Source organism: Lontra canadensis, unplaced genomic scaffold, assembly GCF_010015895.1.
Source record: "Lontra canadensis isolate GAN:19392208 unplaced genomic scaffold, GSC_riverotter_1.0 scaffold38, whole genome shotgun sequence".
In the NCBI taxonomy this organism is placed as follows: domain Eukaryota; kingdom Metazoa; phylum Chordata; class Mammalia; order Carnivora; family Mustelidae; genus Lontra; species Lontra canadensis.
In genome coordinates this window covers 5,349,346-5,370,327 of record NW_022631032.1, presented here as the reverse complement: position 1 = coordinate 5,370,327, position 20,982 = coordinate 5,349,346, and the positions used below count along the sequence as shown (strand labels likewise).

General features: G+C 46.9%; 1 protein-coding gene across 17 annotated transcripts in view; it reads left to right on the top strand.

Moving 5' to 3' along the window:
- The first annotated feature begins 827 nt into the window (after positions 1–827).
- Positions 828–20,982, top strand: part of KALRN (kalirin RhoGEF kinase) — a 658,233-nt gene continuing 638,078 nt past the window's right edge. For 6 of the 17 annotated variants that reach the window (XM_032869458.1, XM_032869453.1, XM_032869463.1 and 3 more), the window contains exon 1: positions 829–1,304. In XM_032869458.1, coding sequence (XP_032725349.1) covers positions 1,232–1,304 — 73 coding nt within the window. In that variant the 5' untranslated portion in view covers positions 829–1,231. Of the gene's footprint in view, positions 1,305–20,982 lie in introns of all 17 variants that reach the window. The other 11 variants (XM_032869465.1, XM_032869467.1, XM_032869468.1 and 8 more) reach the window with 5 other exon arrangements.

Genomic DNA, 20,982 nt, shown 5'->3' with positions numbered 1-20,982 from the left:
ACGGGGGAGGGAGAGATGGGCAGGGAGACATCGCAAGAGGAATGAGCGGGACAAAGAGTCACAGAGACAGGCAGAGATGTTTAAAGGGGCGCTGAAGAGGGGGAAAAGGAAACGAAAGGCTCTAAAAGAGAGGAACTAAGGTGAGATGGTGAGGAAAATGCGAGAGGCTCAGGAAGGGAGGGAGACAGGCGAGAGCTTTGTCAGGAAGGAGGGGGAAAAGTCCAGCCTCTAGGGACAGGTCAGTGCAGCTCCGGGACCGTCTGAAGAGGACGCGGGCGGGCAGCGCGGGGTTTCCTTCACACGCCTGGGTGCGGGGTGGGGCGGAGGGCGGCAGCGGGGGAGGAAGCACGAGCGCGCGAGCCGAGAGACTAGGGCGCGGGGCCGCGGCGGCGGAGCCCCTGGGCGAGCCCGGCGGCCCCGCACTCGCCCGGCGGCCCCGCCCCCTCCTCGGCCGCCTCCTTCGCCGGGGCTTTTCCTGCGGGGCTCAGGAAGCCGGCCTAGCACAGCCCCGAACAATAGCTCGCGGCTCAGGCTCGGCTCCGGGAGAGGCCGGCGTGCGGCCACGGGGGAGGGAGGCGTCTGCGCCGCGGGTGGCCCGCGCCGAGCGGCCGGCCGGGGCCGGGGCTTCAGTTCGGCTTCGCGCTGCCCGGGTCATTGTTGGCCGGGACTAGGGAGCGGGAGCCGGGGGAGGAGCCGGAGAGGCGGCGGCGGGAGCCAGAGGGGGAGCCAGAGAGCGAGGGAGGGAGGCAGCGAGCGAGAGAGCGAGGGAGGGAGGAGGTAGAGAGACAGGGAGGGTGGGAGGGAGGAGGAAAAATAAAGACGAGAGCAGAGCAGGGCTGAACAATAGAGACAGGCAGACGGTCGAGGAGGAGAGCCAGCTGCCGCTGCTGAGGGAGAGCGGGCGCCCAGGCAGCCCGGACCCCGGCCCCAGCCCGGCCCCGGCCAGACAGCAGGCGGCCAGCGCCCGCGGGGAAGGAGGACCATGGGGGAGCCAGCGGCAGGCGCCCCCAGCCCGCCGCGCGCCTCCGCCTGAGGGAGGCTGGGCGTCCTCTGCCCCAGCCCTGCCGCCCCAGCCGCCTGAGCCGCCCGAGCCGCCCGCCCTCGAAGCCGCGAGTCCGCTGGGTCTGCGGCCGCGGCCGCTGCGCCCCGCGCCCTCCGCCCAGCGGGCGCCCCGCAGCCCTCGGCCCCGGGCTCGGCCGGCCCCGGCTGCCCGCGGACGCCTCCCCCAGTCATGAACCCCCCGGAGGGGGCAGCGGAGGAAGGAGGAGCAGCCGACTCGGACGTGGACGCCTTTTTCCGGACAGGTAAGCTGGGCAGGGCGCGGGCGGCCCGGGGGAGGGCTGCTGCCTGGGACGCGGCGCGTCGGACAAGTTTGGGGAAGGAGGGCTGTTGCTGGGGTGTGCGTGTCGGGGGTCAGTCCTCGTCGTCGGGCTGGAGTTGCCGAGGTTCTTGTTGTTATGGCAATGCTGCTTGCGTTTTGCGGAGGGGTGGGGGCTGGGAGACAGGCACCCCTCGGCGTTCACCCCACTTGCGGGAGTCAGTGTTGGGGAGGCGCGAGGCGGTCCCCTCGGCCGCCTGCTCCCGGAGCGCGGGGATGGGGCGATGTTGGATCACTTTGCAGCGCGCGGCGCAGCTACCGGCGTCCCCGGCCCCTCCCTCGGCTCCCCCCTCCCCCAGCGCCTGTCAGCAAGCCTCCGGCCGCCCCGGGTGGGCACCCCTTCTCCGGCCAGGGGCCCGGGGCCCTGACGCGTAGAGTGGGGCAGCGGGGGACCGGGAGTCGCGCACGCTGCTGACAGTCAGCAGCCTTGCGGACCAAGGACGGTCATGCCTGGTGCGTGTGGGGAGCCGGCGTCTCCCACTTGAGAGGCAGACGGGGCTGGGAGTGCAGTGGGCGCCTCGGACCTCCTCCGTGTCCTCCTCTTTTCCAGTTCTGGGAACGGATGAGCTTTTCGTAAGAACCACTCATTCCTGGAAGTGTGAGTTAGCGTCCTCCTCATACACACCCACTGAATCTTTGCTTGCCTGTGGTATATAGAGCCCCAGATTTGTCTTTACAGCTGTTCGAGGTTCCTGCCCCCTCCCATTCCCCCAGGTCTGTAGCTCTTCTTGTCCCCTGGCTTCACAGCCCCTTCCCCAGAACAGACCCCCTCGTCTCCCACCACCTGTGGCCCTGTTTCTCCGCCGGCCAGGGATTCCCCGTCTCCCATTTACCTGTGGCTTCCAGCAGTTCCTCATCTCCCACGTCTGGAACCATTTTGTCTGGAATCTTTGTCCCAAGGAGTCCGATAAGTTATGGGGAGGCTGCACATCTGCCCTGTCTTTCCAAAAGTTGGATTAGAGGACATGAACTGTTGGGGTCAAGGATCAAGTTAGCTCTGAAGGCTCTCTGCACATCCATCTGTTTCCTAATCTCGTTGCCTTGCCCTAGAGGTCATCTCTAGGGAAGAGGGTGGGGTGCTTTGCTGGGGAGACTTGTGGCTTTGGAAGTCAAGACTTGTTTGGCCCATATGTTCATTTTCTGGTTGGTCAGAAGAGGAAAGAACTGGAGGACAGGAGCTGATTGATGCCAGGACCTGGAAAAGGCAGAGGAAACCCCTGTTATGCTCTCCTGCTTCCCAGGGCTCAGCCTCACTTCTTTCCCTCCTTCCTTTTCCCCAGACCTGCATTCTATATATGCATTCTTAACCCCCACCCCACCCCCCCATCAGTCTTTATCTCTTGCACTCACACACTCACTCACACTGCCCAGGACCCAAACATGGTTTCTAAGGAGGCTCTTGACCTAAGTTTATAACCTGGCATCTAAGGGAAAGGTTCCCTGGCCTAAGTGATAATTGGAAACACTTGCCAGGAGGTCTCCCCTGACATCCTCCCCCACCCCCACCCCCCTTGCTTCCCATCTCTGGCCAAATCTGTCTTTTCTTAGCTCTAGAGGAAAAATAACTCTTGGAATGTGAGCCTTCCCACCTTCCTTTTCTGGACCCCACTTTCATCTTTTGGCAACCACTCCTCCTTCCCCTTTCCTCCCAATCTAAATACTAGTTCCTGTCCATTCTCTGTCCCAGGCCCTTGGAGCTGAGTTCTGTTTCTGGAGGTTTGGTAATTTCACACAGTGTTAATGGTGTTAATGGCCTATAATGGTCCAATGTGTTACTTTTCCCAGGGCCTTACAAAATACAATGTGTGATTTACATTGATTGTCTAGCCCTGGCTCACATCAGAGAATAAATATCAGACTGGGGTCTGTCTCTTGTGGTACTCTTGTTGAGGATATTCTCTTTCCTCCTTGGGTAGCCTTTTTTCTTTTCTTTTTCTTTCTTTCTTTTTTTTTTTTTTTTTGGTTGGGGGTGGCCTGGAGGTCTGATGTGTACTTAGAATCAGAGAAAGGTTAAATTCTCATTGAATAAGGCTGGAAATGTATGGTGGCCTTTAACAAGTTGCAAGTGGGGTTGTATACTGCCAGGGGCTGCGTCTAGGACTGTCTCCCTCCCATCCCCCAACAGGGGTCCTCTGTGCTCTGCTTCCTGATCTTACCTCTTCTAATTTCTAGCCGGGGCTCTTACTAAGGATTCTTAAGCCTGGAATAAGGCCATATTTTGTAACCTTCTCCCTTCTGATTCTCCATCTTTATGGAACAGAGCGCTGCACCTGGGAGTCCAGACAGATTATACATTTATTCAATCGAACCACCGAGAAAACTTCAAACACATTTTCAAAGTCCCTAGCACTAAAGTTACCCCTTACTTCCTGGTGGAAAATTTTACATGCATAGTGACCAGACTGGCAATTGCTTTGCCAAAACCCTGGCATACTCTGCTTCTAATAAGGCATGTTACGAGTAATTCTATCATTTTGATCCCTTACTTGTCCTCTTCTGATTATTTTGGTATTTCAGTTCTCTTGACCAACTGAGTAAGCTAGATTCCCTAAATCTCAAGTCCCTGCATGTGCACACGCACACACACGTGCACACAGGTACCCTACTATTCTTTTACATGCACACAGGTACCCACTATTCTTATAGATTGGTGGATTCCATCACAATAATTTTATTGATCATTTTTATGATGTAGAGGAGGTGAAATATGGGAACTGGGAATAGAAACCAGTCAGAATAGAAAACCAAAAAGGACTTTTCAACTCCTACTAGGAGCCTTCTGCTGTCCAGGGTGCTGTGGAATACAAACGAAATATTCAGAGTGGTCTTTGACCTCAAAGAACTTTTAAGAAGAGTTTGACAATTATTGCTCACTTGGAGATTAAGTAATTGGTAAACATTATGGTTCTATAAGATAAAAAGTTGACAGAACTATAGATGAGGTAGAATCAAAGGTACTCCTTGAAGGGGCTGGAGAGTGGGAGGAACAACACAGGTAAAAGGAGAGAGGAGTTTGGGGCATTGGCATTGAGGTTCCTGGACACCAAATAGAAGGGGTAAGTTAGGGAGTTATAGGACATAAGGATAGATAAGTGGGGCAGGACAAGGTAGGGAGAGTCTGGGAAGTTCAAAAGAGAATTTGGGTTTGATTCAGAGTCAGTAGATTCTTGAGCAAGCTACATCCTGAGCAAAGTGGTATTTGGAAAGGTTAACCTGGGGGTAATGTGATTGATGAAATGGAGAAAAGAGAGAGAGAATCTAGAGACATAGGATGCTGATTCAGAGCTGAGTGGGAGGGAGCTTGGTCTGGGTTGGTGGCAAAAAGGATGGGGAGTCAGGGACAGCTCTGAGAGACATTTTTAAAGGCAGAACTGTGGAGATTTGTTGACAAACTAGCTATCAGGGGAAGAAGAAAAGTAAGCCCAGGAAGAAATGGAGTTGAGAGTGTGGAGGACTAATAGTGTGCTGACTGACATGTCTGACTGAGGACAAGAACCAGTTTGCAGGGGAGATAATGATGTTGGCTTTGGAAGTGATAACTAGGGATGACTGACAGACAGCCAGTTGGAGCTTTTTTGTGGAAAAAAAAAAAAGGGGGACTCAAGACAGGAGCATAGGCAGGAGATTCGGGCTGGTGATGTGGACTTGAAAGCCTTCTGGGTCAAGGTTGGGTGCACCTGAAGCTTTGGCTGTCGGATGGAAGGAGTAGGGGGAAGGGGTAAGGACTAAAGTTAGAATTTGGGGGGAAAACCCTTATTTGTAACATGGCAACAAAGGAGACTTGATGCTGGAGACCCTAGGGAGTCTATGTGGGTTCTCATGTGAAGACAAGCTGCAGACAGGTTAAGCAAGAAGAGCGCTAGATAAGTGTCACTGGATGTGATGAACATGAAGCTACTGTGACCTCTTGGGAGCCCAGTATTAGAAGAGACAGAGTAGGCATGTGGGGTGGTAGGTAGGAACCCATTACTTGCATGGTTTATCCGTGAAAGGAAAAAGAGGTTGGGTGCCAGTCAGAAGAAATGTTAGAATCAAGAAAAGGAGTTTTCTTTCTTTCTTTCTTCCTTCCTTCCTCCCTCCCTCTCTCCCTCTCTCCCTCTCTCTCTCTCTCTCTCTTTCTTTCTTTCTTTTTCTTTTTTTTTTTTTTTGCCAAGGAGTCAGAAGAGGTTTGTAGGTGGAAGGAAGAAAGCTTATAGACAGGAAACACTGAAGGTGCTAGATTAATTGTTGTGTTAGATACCTGGAGAGGTGAGACAAGAGCTTAGTTTTGGTGAGCAGAGGAGAAAACTCCTTTTTTGAGACTTAAAGGAAAAAAAAGTGTTGAGAGTATAAGTGAAAAGAGATTGATGTGGAAATATCTTCTACCTCTACCTTTCTGTTGGGCTTTGGTCCTGTGAATCCACACAGTTTCATCTGGAGTCTTTGCTGCCATGTGACTTCAGCCAGCCCTAGACTCAGTTCTGTATGTCTTTCCAACTCCCCACACTAGCTCCTTCTCTTGTGTTCCTTAATTCTGTGAGCGGCATTTCATCTCTCCTCTCCCAGTCATGATAATTGAAACCTTGGTATTGTCTGTGAGGAGTTTCTTCCCTCTAATCCTATTGAATTATCTTTCATCGTCATCCCTTGTTCATCTACAGCCTCTGCTCTAGTCCAGGACCTGTTATGTTGCCCATGGCCTCCTTTCTTGTCCCATGGAATGTGCTTTCTCACCCCCACTCCAGATTGGCACCTGCAGGCAGATGGCACTAATTTTATCACATTGCTGCCCGGTTTATGAACCTACAATGACTTCCTAGTGTCCAGTTCGTACTTCATCGCTCACCTGCTCTTCTCACTTCCTGAGGGCATCATCTACCCCCGCACCCCCACTCTCCAAATCCAACTCATTCTTCAAAGACTTGAGCCCCTCCCCACTTCTTCTGGAAGCCTTTATAGATCACAGGACCAACTGTATCCTCTGAATTCCTAAGACACTCATTTGTTTATACTCATTTTCTCACTTCATCAGTGGTATTGTATTGTATTGTATTGTAACTCTCTCATACACATAAGGCTTGTCTCTCCCACTGAAGTTACTTGTTCTTTGCAGGTAAGGAAAAAGATCTTTTAAAAAGCTTGTGATTCATCAGAAACAGAAACAAAAACAAATCACCTCCTGCTAACATAGGTAAAACAAACATGGTAAAATGTAAGTGCTTATCAAATCTAGGCGGTGGTATATTGGTATTCACTATATGATTCTTCAGACTTGTCTCTCAGATGATAACCTCATCCCACCTGGACAGAGGAACTGGACATCATCATGTCCAGATCATCAAGGTGATATTATTTGGGAATAATACCTATTGTGGGCAATTCTTGGAGTGAATATCACCGCTCCACCTGTGCAATGCCAGGTACTGAAGGGGAGTGGTTTCTTTTGCAGCAAAGGAAAATGTCTCTTTTTGATACATTCTTGATGCTCCGTAATGGAGGAGGTATTGGAATAAACTGAAGCTGTACGAAGTGAGAAAGGTGAGAAGATGATAAAAATCTCCCTGACTACAAATTTTAGTAAAATACTAGAACAGATGACCACGGGGTCCTTCTCCGAGAATTGACACTTTACTTGAAAAATTTCTTTCTGCTTCTGGAGGTAGGCAGTATGGTATAGTCTGGTGGTTCTCAACTGGGGGCAGTTTTGTTCCCTAGGGAACATTTGGCAATATCTGGGAACAGTTCTTTGATTGTCACAATTTGGCATCTAGTGGGTAGAGGTCTAGTGTTCTGCTAAGCATCTTATAATGCACAGGCCAATAAAGAATTTTCCAGCCCCCAAATGCCATTAGTGCTGAGGTTGAAAAACCCTGGTATAGCCAGAAGATCATGGGCTTTGGATCAGATAGGCCTGGCACTAACCAGGGGTAGAATCTTGGGTAAATTATTTAATCTCTCTCATTTTCAGTCTTTTGCAAAAATCAGACTAAGAATGCTTATTTCACAGGTCGGGAGGATTAAACACGGAAAGCGTGTAAAAAGCATCTAGTTATTTCTGACACACAGTGGTAGCACAAGACATTCTAGCTGGTTGCCCTTGTTGTTCCTGCTTTTTAAATTATTAAGTGAACAGGCTTATACAGAGGCTGGGGGATCTCCAGAAGAGGTGTTGTGTGGGGGTTTTGCCATGGGGTGGGACACAGTGCCAGAGAGGTACATAATGGAGTTCAGGAATCAGAAGGCTAAGGTTTGGTCTTCTGCTGTCTTATTCTTTCGTTCAGTCATTTTTGGACAGATATTTATGGGGTGCCGCTGTGGCCTGTACTACACTGTGGGAGTGTATAAAATCATTACAAGAAAGAATATAGAGCAGGAAGGGAGGTGGATATAAATATGCCCGTTCAGGGAGCACTTGGATATAAGGGGTGGGAAAGGAAGGCAAAGCCTGTGAAGGAGGCTGAGAAGGTCAGGCAAGAGAGCAGGAGGTGGACACTCCCCTTTGCACTATTCTACTTCTCTGAATGACTTGGGCAGAGACTTTAACATCTGTGTAAGAGGAGGATAATAGCCCCCTCTCCACTTTCCTGCATAGGGCTGCGGAAAGACTCAAAGAAGATACTATATGTGAAAGGTCTTTATAAGTTGTACAGTTCTATCCAAATATATGTAGATGGGTCCTTCTTAAGTGAGCATTCTGTTACTATCAGTGCCTCTTCTGACAGGCATGATTTTATTTAATCTGTCCTGTCTGGGACCTTTCCAGTCCAGGACAAAAGCAGTCCTTCTCAGTTTGAGAAGACTGGATGGGGCACCCTTCTTACAAGTCAGGACACTCCTGTTCTTTCCCCCTCCACAAAACTATAAAAATGCCAACCCTCCTGCCCAGCCCTCCAGACCCTGGCACCCAGCCCTGTGCCTTCTGGAGGAGCCTAGCGAGAATGGAGTTCTTGCTTCCACCAAGCCTCAGGTGGGTGCAGTGAATCAGCCCTTTCCTGCTCCTTCTCTGTCTACATGCAGTTCAGACTCCTCCTGCCACTCCTTTGTGTGTGAATGACTGGCAGCAAAATAACTAGGAAATGATTGACGGCTACAGGGCTGTTGGATCAATAGAGCTGCTTGAAATGGTGTCTACTGAGGAGTGAAGGAACAGAAAGAATCAGCTGGGAGGACAGAGAAATTAATTCAAGGAAGTAGAGAAGAAATTGTTGGAGAATTAGCTTTGTCTCCTCCCCTTCTGCCCAAGGCATTATTAGAAGGGAACTGGACACTAGCTAGGAAACGTGGATACAAAGGATAAACAGGTGGGAGAGTGAAAAGTGGCAGATGAACTGTGTTCTCAAGGAAGAGAGCTGAGGCTTGAGGATGGGTAGGATTCAGATGCGGAGGGTGGAAATTGTGTTCTCAGGCTAGAATGGTGTTCTAAGGAGGTATGAAGACCCACGGTGTCTTTGGGCCGGTAAATGGTCCAGTTGATGTGACTCAGAGGACATAGGGGGAGGATCAGTGGGAGATAAAACATAGAAGGAGGTAGGGACCAGGTTGATTAATTGTGACATTTATTGTTTACTGGGTTCCCAGATCTTAAAAGGCTTTGAATGGCAGGCCACAGAGTTTGGTCTTTATTTGCAATTTCCTTTTGGGAGCCACTAAAAATTTCTGGATGGGGTGGAGCCATGATCAGGAAGATAAATCTGGCAGCCCTATGCAGAGTCGATTGGAATTGGAGAGGAACTACTGACCAGCACTGGGTTAGGAGACCACTGTGGTAGGTTGGGGGGGGGTCTGAACTTGAGATGCCACAGTGGGAATGGAGAGGAGGGGGTGGATATGAGGGACCTCTTGAATGTAGAGTCTATGGGACTTGGCAACTTGGATGTGGAACATCAAGAAAGAGACAGTAATCAAGGATTACTCCAAAGTCTAGAGCCTGGGTGACTGTGAGGATGGAAGTACCCTAAATGAAAATCAGGAGTTAGGAAGAAGACGAGCAGCTCTAGGGAGGCAGGAGGAGAGGGAGAATTTGAGAGTTTACTTTGGGACATGTTGCATTTCAGGTGTCAGTGAATAAGCTAGGGGAGGTGTTGGTTCTGTAGGCGGGTAAGGAAGGGAATCTGGAGCTTTGGAGGGAGGCCAGAGCTGGAAATATGGATTTGGGAGATATCTATAAGAAGTTGTGGCTGGAGCTATCAGAATAGATGAGATAATAAATGAAAAGCATATATAGACTTAAGGGCAGAGGGCCAAGGCCAGGGCTGTAGGCTCAAGTGAAGGGCTGGAGGAGAACCAGGGAAGAACAGTGCTTGGAGAAAAATGCTGCAGAGAGGTTGAGGGAGATGGGAACTGAGCACACAGCTTTGGTTCTGGAAATTGGGGGATTCATTGGTAACCTTTGAAATTACAGTTTCAATCATGTAGGGGAGGTGGAATTCAAATTGCAAGGGGAATGGGGAGTGGATGGGAGGAAGTGGTGGGAGTGCATATAGATGACTCTACGGAAAGGTTTGGCTGTGAAGGGAAGGTTAAAAATAGTGAGGTAGTTGGAGATGGGTAGCAGTTGAGGGGAGGCTTTTTTTAGGTAGGGAAGATATGTGAATACCTAGGGGTGGGGAGGAGCGAGAAGGCAAGCATGAGGAAGAGAATGAATATTTAGGAAAGAGAAGCAATGGATAGAGGAAGGTCCTGGATGGACCTGGAGGAGTGGATCTCATCGTCAGCAGAGGGCTGAACCTTGGGCCAGAGGAGGGGGTGTCGTAGGCAGACTTTAGTAAAGTAGCTGGCTGGAAAGGCTACTGGCTGAGGGTGCAACGTGCCTGATCAACAGCCCTGGTAGAGAGAGCATCCACTGGCTGGAGGTCCAGGAGCTGCTAGTAGTGTGCTTAGGGAGGGTTGCTGAAGCTGAGGGCTGTGAAATGGGAGCTGGGTTGACATGACCCTAGGAGGCCCTTTGGCAGAGAAGCTGAGGAGCCGGCTGGGAGATCCTAAATTAGCAGTCGTTTTAGAAGTGCTGGTGGCTTTCTTTTGCAGGCGGAGGTGGGATTTGCTTCAGCCTATGGTGGGGTCTGCAGAATTATCTTCTCCATGGTATGAGGCAGAGAGGCAAGTCTCCATAGTGGAGGGTGAGTGAGGAGAGGAGAGTGGGATGTAGACCCATTCGAGAAGCTGTCAGGCAGCTTCCTGAGGAGGGGTCCACGCCTGGCCATCAGCAGTATGTCTGTTGGGGATGGGACCTACTCTTGAATTTCCAGTTTCCTTAATGTCTCTAGAAGTCCTACAAGAAAGAGGAAGCAGAGGAGGGCTTATGGGAGAGCCTCTTGTAGATTCTTCTTCACTAGGAGGAAACAGGAGGAAAGATGCAGTGAGCACAGCCATTCCTTGGCCCCAGAGCACTTCCTCTGACTCTCTGCCCTAAAAGGACAAACCCAAGAGCTGTCTTCAAGTGAGGGGTCTTATGTGGCCCACCAGAGGGAGGAGGGGTAGGAATCCGGGAGCTGGCATTACCATAATGTGGCCTATGTGGGACTGGATTTAGACTCCGGAGAGCAGGAGGAGGTGAGAGTTTCCTTAGGTATGGCTCAGTCCCAGAATCTTAGTCTTAGATCAGGAACTTACCAGTGGTGTGGCCTTGTGTAAGTTATAGCCTCTCCAAGCTTCAGTTTCTTCATCTGTAAAATGGGTGAAAAATCATCCTTACCTCTCAGAGTTGCTTGATGTGTATAGATACAGTATATATTATGATAGATATGTGCATATTATAAATATCAATAGAAAGGGGATTACATTATAATAATTGAATATAATTGTATACATATGACTATATTATACATCTAATCTATTACAATCATATTATGGTTAGATGAATCTTTTTATTTTCCAAATGATGAAAATATGATGCTTCAATAGCTTCCTTCTCCCCTCACCTTCCTTCCTCTTTTCTTTCCTTTCCCCCTTCCCTTCCTCCTTCCCCCCTTTCCTCCCTCCCTCCCTCCTTTCCCTAACAGTGCAGAGATAGTTAAGGATGGAATTTTTTTAAGCTTGCAGTTATGGTTATCCCAGGGCATGGTAGGCAGGGACTGGGAAGGTAGCTAAAATCCCGGCCTTTTACACTCTTACCCCGCAGCGAGGGACAATGGGCATCTATGGGGTGGGGGTGGGGGTGGGGAAACAGTATTGAGTTGGCAGCTGGATAGTGGGCCTAGGAGGAGGCCTGGGAGACTGGCAGATGGTTAATTGGATGTGACAAAAGGGGGCTGGGAGGAGGAGTCTGGGGGTCTCCTGGGGGATTTGTGTCTCTGACTTCTTACTGTCCTGGAAAGAAGGTTGTGAGGAGAGGGAGGAGTGGCTCCAGAAGCAGTTGGGGAAAAAGATTGGCAGGACTCCCATGTTGGGTATATGGCCATGGGAGGACAGAGTGCCATTGGGAGCAATATCACATCTTTAATTTGGAGGTTGGGTGGAAGATGTTAAGTCTCTTCTCTGTACCCCAGTACATTGACACACAACATACTCAGATACTTGGATATAAAGAGAATGCTTAACCAAATATTGGAACAGTATGATTTTCTAGTCATTCTTTTTGATTCCAACCACTGAATTTTGACAGCAAATATCATTATGACTTTTGATGAGAACTAGACAAAGAACTGATCAGTTTTAGCAGAGTATTGGATTTCAGTGAGTGGATCTCTTCATTCATTCTTGTACTCATTCATTTAAGTGTCAAATACCAGCTGTGCACCTACTAAGTGCCAGGGAGTACACAAACAAGTGAGAAATAATCTTTCCCACAGGAGGCTATCAGTCTAGTGGGATTGACTGTCATATAAACAAACGATTGCAGTGTAGCATGGTAAGCGCAATGAAGAGGCTTGCTTGTTTTATGTTGAAAGTAGAAAGCAGGAATGCGTGGGTGGCTCAGTTGGTTAAGCATCTATCTGCCTTTGGCTCAGGTCATCTTCTCAAGGTCCTGGGATCGAGTCCTGCACGGGGCTCTCTGCTCAGTGGGGAGCCTGCTTCTCCCTCTGCCTGCTGCTCCCCTTGCTTGTACTCTCTCTCTCTTTCTGATAAATAAATAAAATCTTGAAAAAAAAAAAAGTAGAAAGGAAGGACCAACAGCCTCACCTAGTGGGTGTGGGACTCATTGAAGACAGGGGTTGGTGAGGCTGAAACAGATGCAGAGGTGGTAGAAATGAAGACAGACCACTGCTCCAGAAGTCTGGTAGTAAACGTAAGGAGAAAAAGGAACTGTTCATTGAAGGGACATTTTGCGAGTATGGGTAGTGTTCTGTTTCTTAATCACAGGTGTGATCTGTTTGTGAAATTTCAGAGACATGTAAACTTATGTGCACAATTTCATGCATACAAATTGTATTTGAATAAAGACTATTAAAAGGTGATCAGGGCCAGTGATTTTTTTTTTTTTTTTTTTTTTGGTCAGAGAAAAATCTTTGAATGTTGAAAAAGTCATGGGAGGAGACAATGGTAGAGAATAAAAGGTAGTTTGTGGGCAGGTGAGGTACCAGGGTAAGCACTAGCTTCCTCAAACATTGGAAAAGCCCAAGATTCTTGGTTGAAAGGTTGTCTCTGGAATGGAGGGAGAGTTCTCGCTCTGTGGCTGTGGGGAAAGACCAGGTGGTTTATAGGTCAGATGCTAGAGCTCTTATTAAATGGACCCCCATCTTCTCTGAAAATGGGAGCCAAGGTTATCCGACAGACTGAGGGTTGCTAAGAGCCTGACAAGAGAGGAGATGAACTGGATCCATTCACTGGAGAGTGAGTGAGAATTACATGAAAGAATGATCTGAGTTCCAAGTAGGCTGGGTGTGCAGGCTTCTGCATCTCGCTCGGCCCTGGAGGCTCTGGAGTGGAGGTGACAGCAGTGGACTCTTAAGTTCTTGGGTGGTGACTTGGACAAGATGTGGTGTGCACCAGACTTGTTTGGAAACTAGTCTCTTCTCCAGACCTTACTGGACATTGATGACTCTAGGCCTTTTGGAGGCCCCACCCTAGAGAATGGTCCTATCTGGTGTCCCCATGTAGGCTGTACATACCCTTTGCTTTGGACTTACTTGTATTCTTCTCAACACCCAGATCAGTGCCTTGTGGATAATATTTGCTTGTTTAGTATTTGTTGTCTTGATTTTTTTTTTAAAGAGCTATTTATTGGTGTGTAGGTCATTTGGGAGTTTTATAATGAAACACTATACTAAGGAAATGAATCATTTTTTTGTGGACAGGCAATTCTACCTTAAACAAAAAGACTTATGAAATCAATATTGACTGTGAAATATAGCCCACAACTCTTGTTGCTTCTGGATTAATTAGAGGGGTAATTAGAGGGGGCCCCTTTTATGGCTGCTTACTGTATTCATGTATTTTAGAGGCACTGGAAAACTAAAGATGCACTCTTCTTTCAGAAAAACCCAAATAGAAAGTTCAAACACACAAATGGATTAATTAATCAATATTGACTGACTGTCTGTCACGTGCTAGGTATCATGCTAGGTATTAAGGGTCTTCCTAAAGATAGGCAGCAAAGAGTCCCTGTTTTTGGAGAATTTATGGACTTGTTGAGTTGTGGGGAGTGATATAGGAAAAAATGACTAATTGGAGATTAATCAGAAAGGGAGTTTCACTCATTCATTGATTCATTTAATATGTGTTTATTGTCTATAAGCTAAAAGATAATTAACTTAAGTGGTAAGCAAGGTTTCATTTAGATAGATTTGATTTCCAGTATACTTTAATAGAATATTTACTTTTTATCCTAAAGTTATTTTTCTATTATAAAAGTAATGCTGGCTCACTGTAGAGTATTTGGAAAATATGATCATGTGTAAAGGATAAAAAGTCCACTGTAATCCCATCACCCAGAGAGAACCCCTGTTTGTTAATTTGAGATATTTCCTTGAGGTCTTGCTTCCTATGTGCATTCTCTCCCTTGATCTGTGATTTGTTTTTTGATCATTTAATTAAGGTGAAAAACAAATTGTGAGGGGGGCAGTGACTTTTTCCTAAATGCAGCCATTTTTTTCCTGTTAATATAAATGTATAATATATCAAACATTCAATTTAATTTAATTTAACTTAAGCCAATTAAACCTTTATATGGGGATAATGTTGAAAGAGGATCTGTTGATAGTTTGGAGGGGTAAAGGCATTGGTACTTATTGTTGTAAGAAATAGGGAGAACAAAAGTACAATATCTGGGGGCTCCTGGGTGGCTCATTGGGTTAAAGCCTCTGCCTTCAGCTCAGGTCATGATCCCAGGGTCCTGGGATCGAGCCCTGCGTTGGGCTCTCTGCTCAGCAGGGAGCCTGCTTTCTCCTCTCTCTCTCTGCCTGCCTCTCTGCCTACTTGTGATCTCTCTCTGTCAAATAAATAAATAAAATCTTTAAAAAAAAGTACAATATCTGTGGTCAGAAATGAATGGTCTTTCTCTCTCTTCCTCCCTGATGTTAGGATAAATTCAACAGACATATATGCCTGTTGCATATAAAAATACCTGTTTATACAAATGCATAGCTTTCTTTCTTATTGTATTTAACAAAAAGAGAATCGTGCTATGCCTGTTATTCTGCAGCTTGCTTTTTATTGCTTTATAACCATGGACCTTTTTCCATGTCAGTACATATAACTATACCTCATTTGTTTTGAGAGTTGTGCTATATTCTGTTGTGTGGTTGTGCCATGTTTTATTTAACCATCCTCCTGATGATGGACATTTATAACCCAGCTTTTCTGTGGACCAGTGTTTGATCTGAGACATTATTTTGTCCAAAGAGTAGCAAGAAGGGTCACCCATTATTTGATCCTTTTCAAATGTGACTGTAGGACAACTACAGGTTCAGGGTGTTTTTCTGCTTTTATCCTTAGAAGAGAGGGAGGACAGCCAGTCCCTGTTCTCTGAAGGATAACTTTCTATGTAATGTTTAAGGACACTTTTATTAGTGACATTTAAATAAATGGTCCAGGGCATTAGCCTCTTTTGCTGTGTGCCTTTAAGTGACTTAGAATCCAGATTTGAGGTCATGAGTAGCCAAAAACAAAAACAAAAACAAAAAACCACCCCACATGTGTTCTGTGGGCTTGAGTGAAAGTTCATTCCAAGACCACAGGTATGGGTACTTTAGGTTGTGTGTGCAAAAGCCATAGTCTGTGTTTGGTTAGAAGAATCCGAGGATGTGATTCGAGAAACCTTGGTTTCCAATTCTACTCGCTATTAATTAGCTCTGTGACTGGGCCAAGCCAGCTCACATGTCCGTTTTTACAGATGGGGCCCTCTTTCCTCATCTGAAGGACGAGGTAAACATACTTGTACTGCCATACCTCATAAGAATAGTATGAGATCAAGTGGGATAACAGAAGGAGATTGCTTTGGGCAAACAAAATTGCTGACTAAATGAAAGGAGTTTTTGTCAGCTGCCGTTCTCTGGGCTTTCCCTTGGTTTTGAGTGTGGTTGAAAGCTGAGCTAGGGGACTTGGATGGGAGTGACAGCCCGTACTGCATTTGAGGACTGTACATTTTTTCATGTCTGGTAGGAAATTGGCAGCACCAGAGATGGAGTAAAATGTTTCATGATATGTTCCATTTGCTTTTGGAAGAGAGACGTGTGTGCAGAGTGGAAGAGTGGTTCATCTAATTGCCTGAACGGTTGAGGTTTGCTTTCTGATGGGTGACAGTGTGGCTCAGTTACACACTTACCCCTTATTACCCAAACATGTGAAGGAAATGTAGCTTTTAAATTTTCTAATGTATAGCTACTCATGAGACCCTACCCCAACTTGACTCGTTTATAGTGTATCAGGTTTTTTTTTTTTCTTTCTTTTCCTGGCTTAGTTTTTTGCTGCTGGTTTTTTTTTTTTTTTTTTTTTTTGACAATTGTTTCTTTCAGATAAATTGCTCAGTCACCCAGACTTTCTCCCACTTTCCCACTTCTCTTCAGAATGGGCTCTGGGCATGTAGAGGTGCACACATGAACTTGTGGTGATAGTGGTGGGAGCAGGGAGAGAATGTGCTTGGAGCTACTGAATAATGACTGGTCTGATCCTTGTACTGGTACTTGCCAAGGTGTGGCTAGACCTGTCTTTCTTTTTGGGGTATTGTGTTGAGACTCAGCACTAACATTCAGATTCTGACTATTTGCCTATGGAGTCAAAGTTCTGACCCTAGGCCTTTGTCTGGTCACTGACCCTCTGAGCAACTCTGAGTACCATTATCAAGGAACAAAGTCATATGCAGTTCCCCAGCTCAGTCAGTGCCAACTGTAAGAATTTAGAAGCTCTGCACCTGGCTATTCTAAGTATGTACCCACCTTGGCCAGTGTTATGTCTTTGTCCTCTCAACTTCCACACCGTGTGCATCCTGGTGTGTGACTCAGTGGTAGGCATTCTTAAACTCACTGCTTCCTCAGAAGGGGTTTCAGGATGCTCCGGGGCCTTCACACTTACTGGGATGTTATCTTCTAAAGCTGCCTTCCTAAAACCTGATTGGGCATTGAGGTGGGCATATAAAAGGAGGCTAAGACCCTGGTATCTGATTTCCTAGACTGAAATTTTCCTGTGTTCCCCTGATGCTTGATCCTTCCCTCATGGCAAGCATCTCTCTTACCTCACATCCTGAGTACTCTTTACCTCTCCTTTAAAGTGACCTCAGGGCTTAAGTCCACCCAGCCTGGATATTGATATGTTAATGGGAGTTTGAGAATTCAAGTGGTATACTAAAAAGTCCTCTCCTGGGTGTCAAGAGCAGAACATTGATGCTTTCTCTTTGTCTGCTACTATAACTAACCTAAACTTGCATGAGGTAAATAGATGCTCCTGGTAAGAGTAGAGGGAGCTTAAATATATGTAAGGACTTGTGAAAGAAAAAACACATTTTGAAAAGTATTACCCGGGGCGCCTGGGTGGCTCAGTGGGTTAAAGCCTCTGCCTTCGGCTCAGGTCATGATCCCAGAGTCCTGGGATCAAGCCCCACGGGCGGGCGGGCTCTCTGCTCAGCAGGGAGCCTGCTTTCTCCTCTCTCTCTCTGCCTGCCTCTCTGCTTACTTGTGATCTCTGTCTGTCGAATAAATAAATAAAATCTTAAAAAAAAAAAAAAAGAAAAGTATTACCCAATAACTGTGGGGAGAAAAGTTTAGAAATGCGGCTTCATGAGGATTCCATCTATACTCATGGGTGCGTTTGTGTGCACAGAAACATTCAAAAGTGTGGCGATGTGGATTCTTCCTGCAAGCGTGCAGTGAGCACTTCTGATGACCCATGCACTGTGGTACTGAAGGGAGTATGGGACAAGCTGTCTGGAAGGAGCTCCCAGTCTTAAGGGAGCGAGAGGGTGGCAGTGGGTCATATGCAGAGCTGCACTGCTGGAGCCTGCTTTCCCAGAGCTTGGTGTGTCAGTCTGGTCAGCACAACTGATATCTGAGTTTGAGGCCTTATTGGGCCTCATGTCCCCTTACCTTGCTTGGTTCTGCCTTCTGAGCCTCTTCAGTCCCCTAAAATGGTCAGGTTTAGTCAGTTTTGCTTTTTCCAAATAAAGCTAATTCCTTTAGCATCAGCCTAAGTTTCCATGAACATATGTTCTATAGAAGGGCCGTGGTAAACAAGATCAATTTAAATTGATAATAAATAAAAAGAGAAATAAAGTCTAATTCAGAGCTTGTTGCTCTGCTTCTTCTGTCGTGGAGATTTTTGTTGTTTTTAACTAAAATTCTTTCATCTCTTTTAGCACAGGACAACTTCTGTGTTTTACATAGTGCTTCCACTCCAAGGCTACGGGGCTACCATAGCCCTAGTGGCCATGAGCGGTTTCTATTTTGACTAAGGAAAATGGGAACTCTGTTCCCTCTGAAGGTGGCAGCAACTGGGAGACTGATGAGTCAGATGGTCCAGGAAAATACAGAGCAAAAATAAAAAAGAAGGTAAACGATGGTGCCAGGTAATTGGGTCCAAGTAGAACGAGTAATGGGCTGGGTGCCAGGAGAACAGTATTATTATTGATAAGCTTGATAAATCCCTTTCCCTCTATGAGACTAAGCGTGTTGAGCTAAGTGGGCTTGAATGCATCTACAGGATTCTGAGCCAACTGGACAACAGAAAAGCCAGCAGGGATAGAAACCAGGTGGTAAGTAGTCTCAGGACATTATGCCCTTGTTCTGTGAAGACTTTCCATCCTTCTGAGGCTTTTTGTCTCTGCAGCTTGAGTCAGTCCACGGGGTGTCAGAGCTCATAAGTGACCCAACATCCTTGCTTAGTGAAGATGGGCTCTAATTTCCTTGGGGAGAGTCATCCTGGTGTTCAGCAGTGGCCTCAAACTATTTTGGCCCTTAGAATATTTGGAAGACAGACCAATTTTCTGGGACTTCTGGGCCACTTCCTCAGCTTGTGGCCTTGGATCCCAAGCCTGTAAGTAGAGATGTACTTTAATACCCTAGAAAATGCCTTTCCTCAGGTTTCCATCAGAGCTGTTCTGCCAAGGCACGGGGAGGACTAACTTACTGATCTTCCTGCCAGCTTGTGTCCTTGAACTTGTCTTCTTTTGAGTCAGATGGAGAAGATGGTGAAAGTAATCCAAAATCTGCATTTCCCAGGGCATGTGCAAACCCAGCTCAGCCACATCATCTCAAAAGGAGGCACTAGGTAATTAAACAGCAATCTTGGCTTTCTTCTACATTTCCTTCTACCCAGAACCCCTCCCCCCATCCTGTGCATTCTTTAGACCATCAGAGAACTCACATTTTGATAGAGGGAAACATTCCATTTTTTAAAAAGTACACTAAATCATTCCAGGTAAATGATCGTGACTACACTAGTGGAATGCAGGGACGTAAACCAGGGAATGGGGAAGCCTATTTAGGCAGATGTGATAATGTTCATAGAGGAAGTGTGCTTGAATGGCATTTTGGAAGATGAGCTCATTATCCAGAGTGACCGCGTGGGGAGGGGCATTCCTGGCACAGGGAAAAGGACAGACAAAGGCAGAGAATTGTGCCAGGTCATGGAGAGTTAGACATTTTAGGGTGAGAGGGACTGGAGATGCATGTGAGATCTTGGATTTTCATATTCCAGGATTTGGACTCTATCCTGTAAGCACTGGGGAATCATAAAGGATTGAAGTGATGGAGAATAATTATAACTTAGGCTAGGACAGTGCTGGAAGAAGGGGCAAAACTGGAGAAGAAAATTCTAGTTAGATGACTACTGGAAGATAGTTGATGGTACAGGGGATATAATGGTGGTGGAGTGTAAGGGGAGGTAAAGTTTCAGATAATCAACAGGGTTTGGGCTTGGGTTATGGATAAAGGGTGATGGTGCTTTCACCAAACCTGGTACCATGGGAATCACACTGGAATCAGAGGAACATTTCACAGAGTACTAGAGCTTTCTGCTGCAAAAGGGTTTAGCACTGCTCCATTCTTCTACTTCTCTAAACATTTTGAATATAAAACATAAACAAAATGACTGAAGGCTGGACAATGATATACGCAGCGATCTTCTCCCATGAGGATGGTAAGTCTGCATGCCTGTGTATGTGCATATATGTGCTTACGTGCGTTGTTGCTTATGGTGTGGATGCAAATGTGCGTGCAGCTTCCATCATACTGGGTTCTCAACACAGTATCATTTTTCAGCTGACACTTGAAGAGATTCACATTCCCATCACTTCCCAGAAGTGCTCCCTTTAGGATCCATTTCTGCTTGGCTCAGTGTGCACAAACATTCTAGTGGGATTGATTGCTTGTGTCAAATTAATTTTTTCCCTTCCTGGGGAGTGTCTGCCATGTGCAAAGTGGGGAAATCCCTAGGCCTTTGGCCAAATGCAAGTTCACATAGACATGTAAAGTCAGGCTTGGGTTGAGAATTGGCCTAGATGGCCACAGAGGCTGCACCTGGATGCTTAGCCACTTTTCCCAGTATGCTTTACGACTGTTCCTAGGCAACCAGAAAACTTGGAGCTGGGGAGAGATGGCTGCAGATGAGCAGCTTGTGTCTTTGCAGCATTAGCTGTGGTACAAATTCCTCCTCTATGTCCCATTTTCCTGTTACTAATTTCTAGAAAGCTTGCAGAGGCCTCTGGAAGCAAATGGAGAAAATGCTGACTGTCCTTTACCTGATGGCTGGGGAAACCTAAGAGAGGAGCCCTGGGGTAGTTTTCCTTTCAGCCCCAGTGCTGATGCTTCCCTGCAGTTTTGTTGGACACTCAGAATGGACTTCCCAGACCTTTCCCCTAGTAGGCAGCCCTGAGTTCCATGGTGCTTAGCCAGCCAGTCTTACCATATTGTGCCTAGGTCCATATACCAGATTAGTGGCCTTTCCCACAGTTGAAGCCATTGGTCAGCTGACCTGTGTACACCAGGGTGGTCTAGGCTATACTAGCCACTGATGAACTAATTTGTATCTCAGCAGTTGAAGCTTTGTGAGATATGTGATAAAGTCTCCCTGAGAATGGTTATGTATTCTTTTCCTGTAACCTGACATTCTGGAAGTCATAACTGGCATTCATTAATTTTAACTCTAAGTTCAGCTTTGTGGGTTATGGTTATCAGTATGTCCAACCGAAGTTTTCTTACTGGTTTATTGTCTATAGTTTAGTTGAATATAGCTCTTTCATGAGTGCGGTTATGACAAAT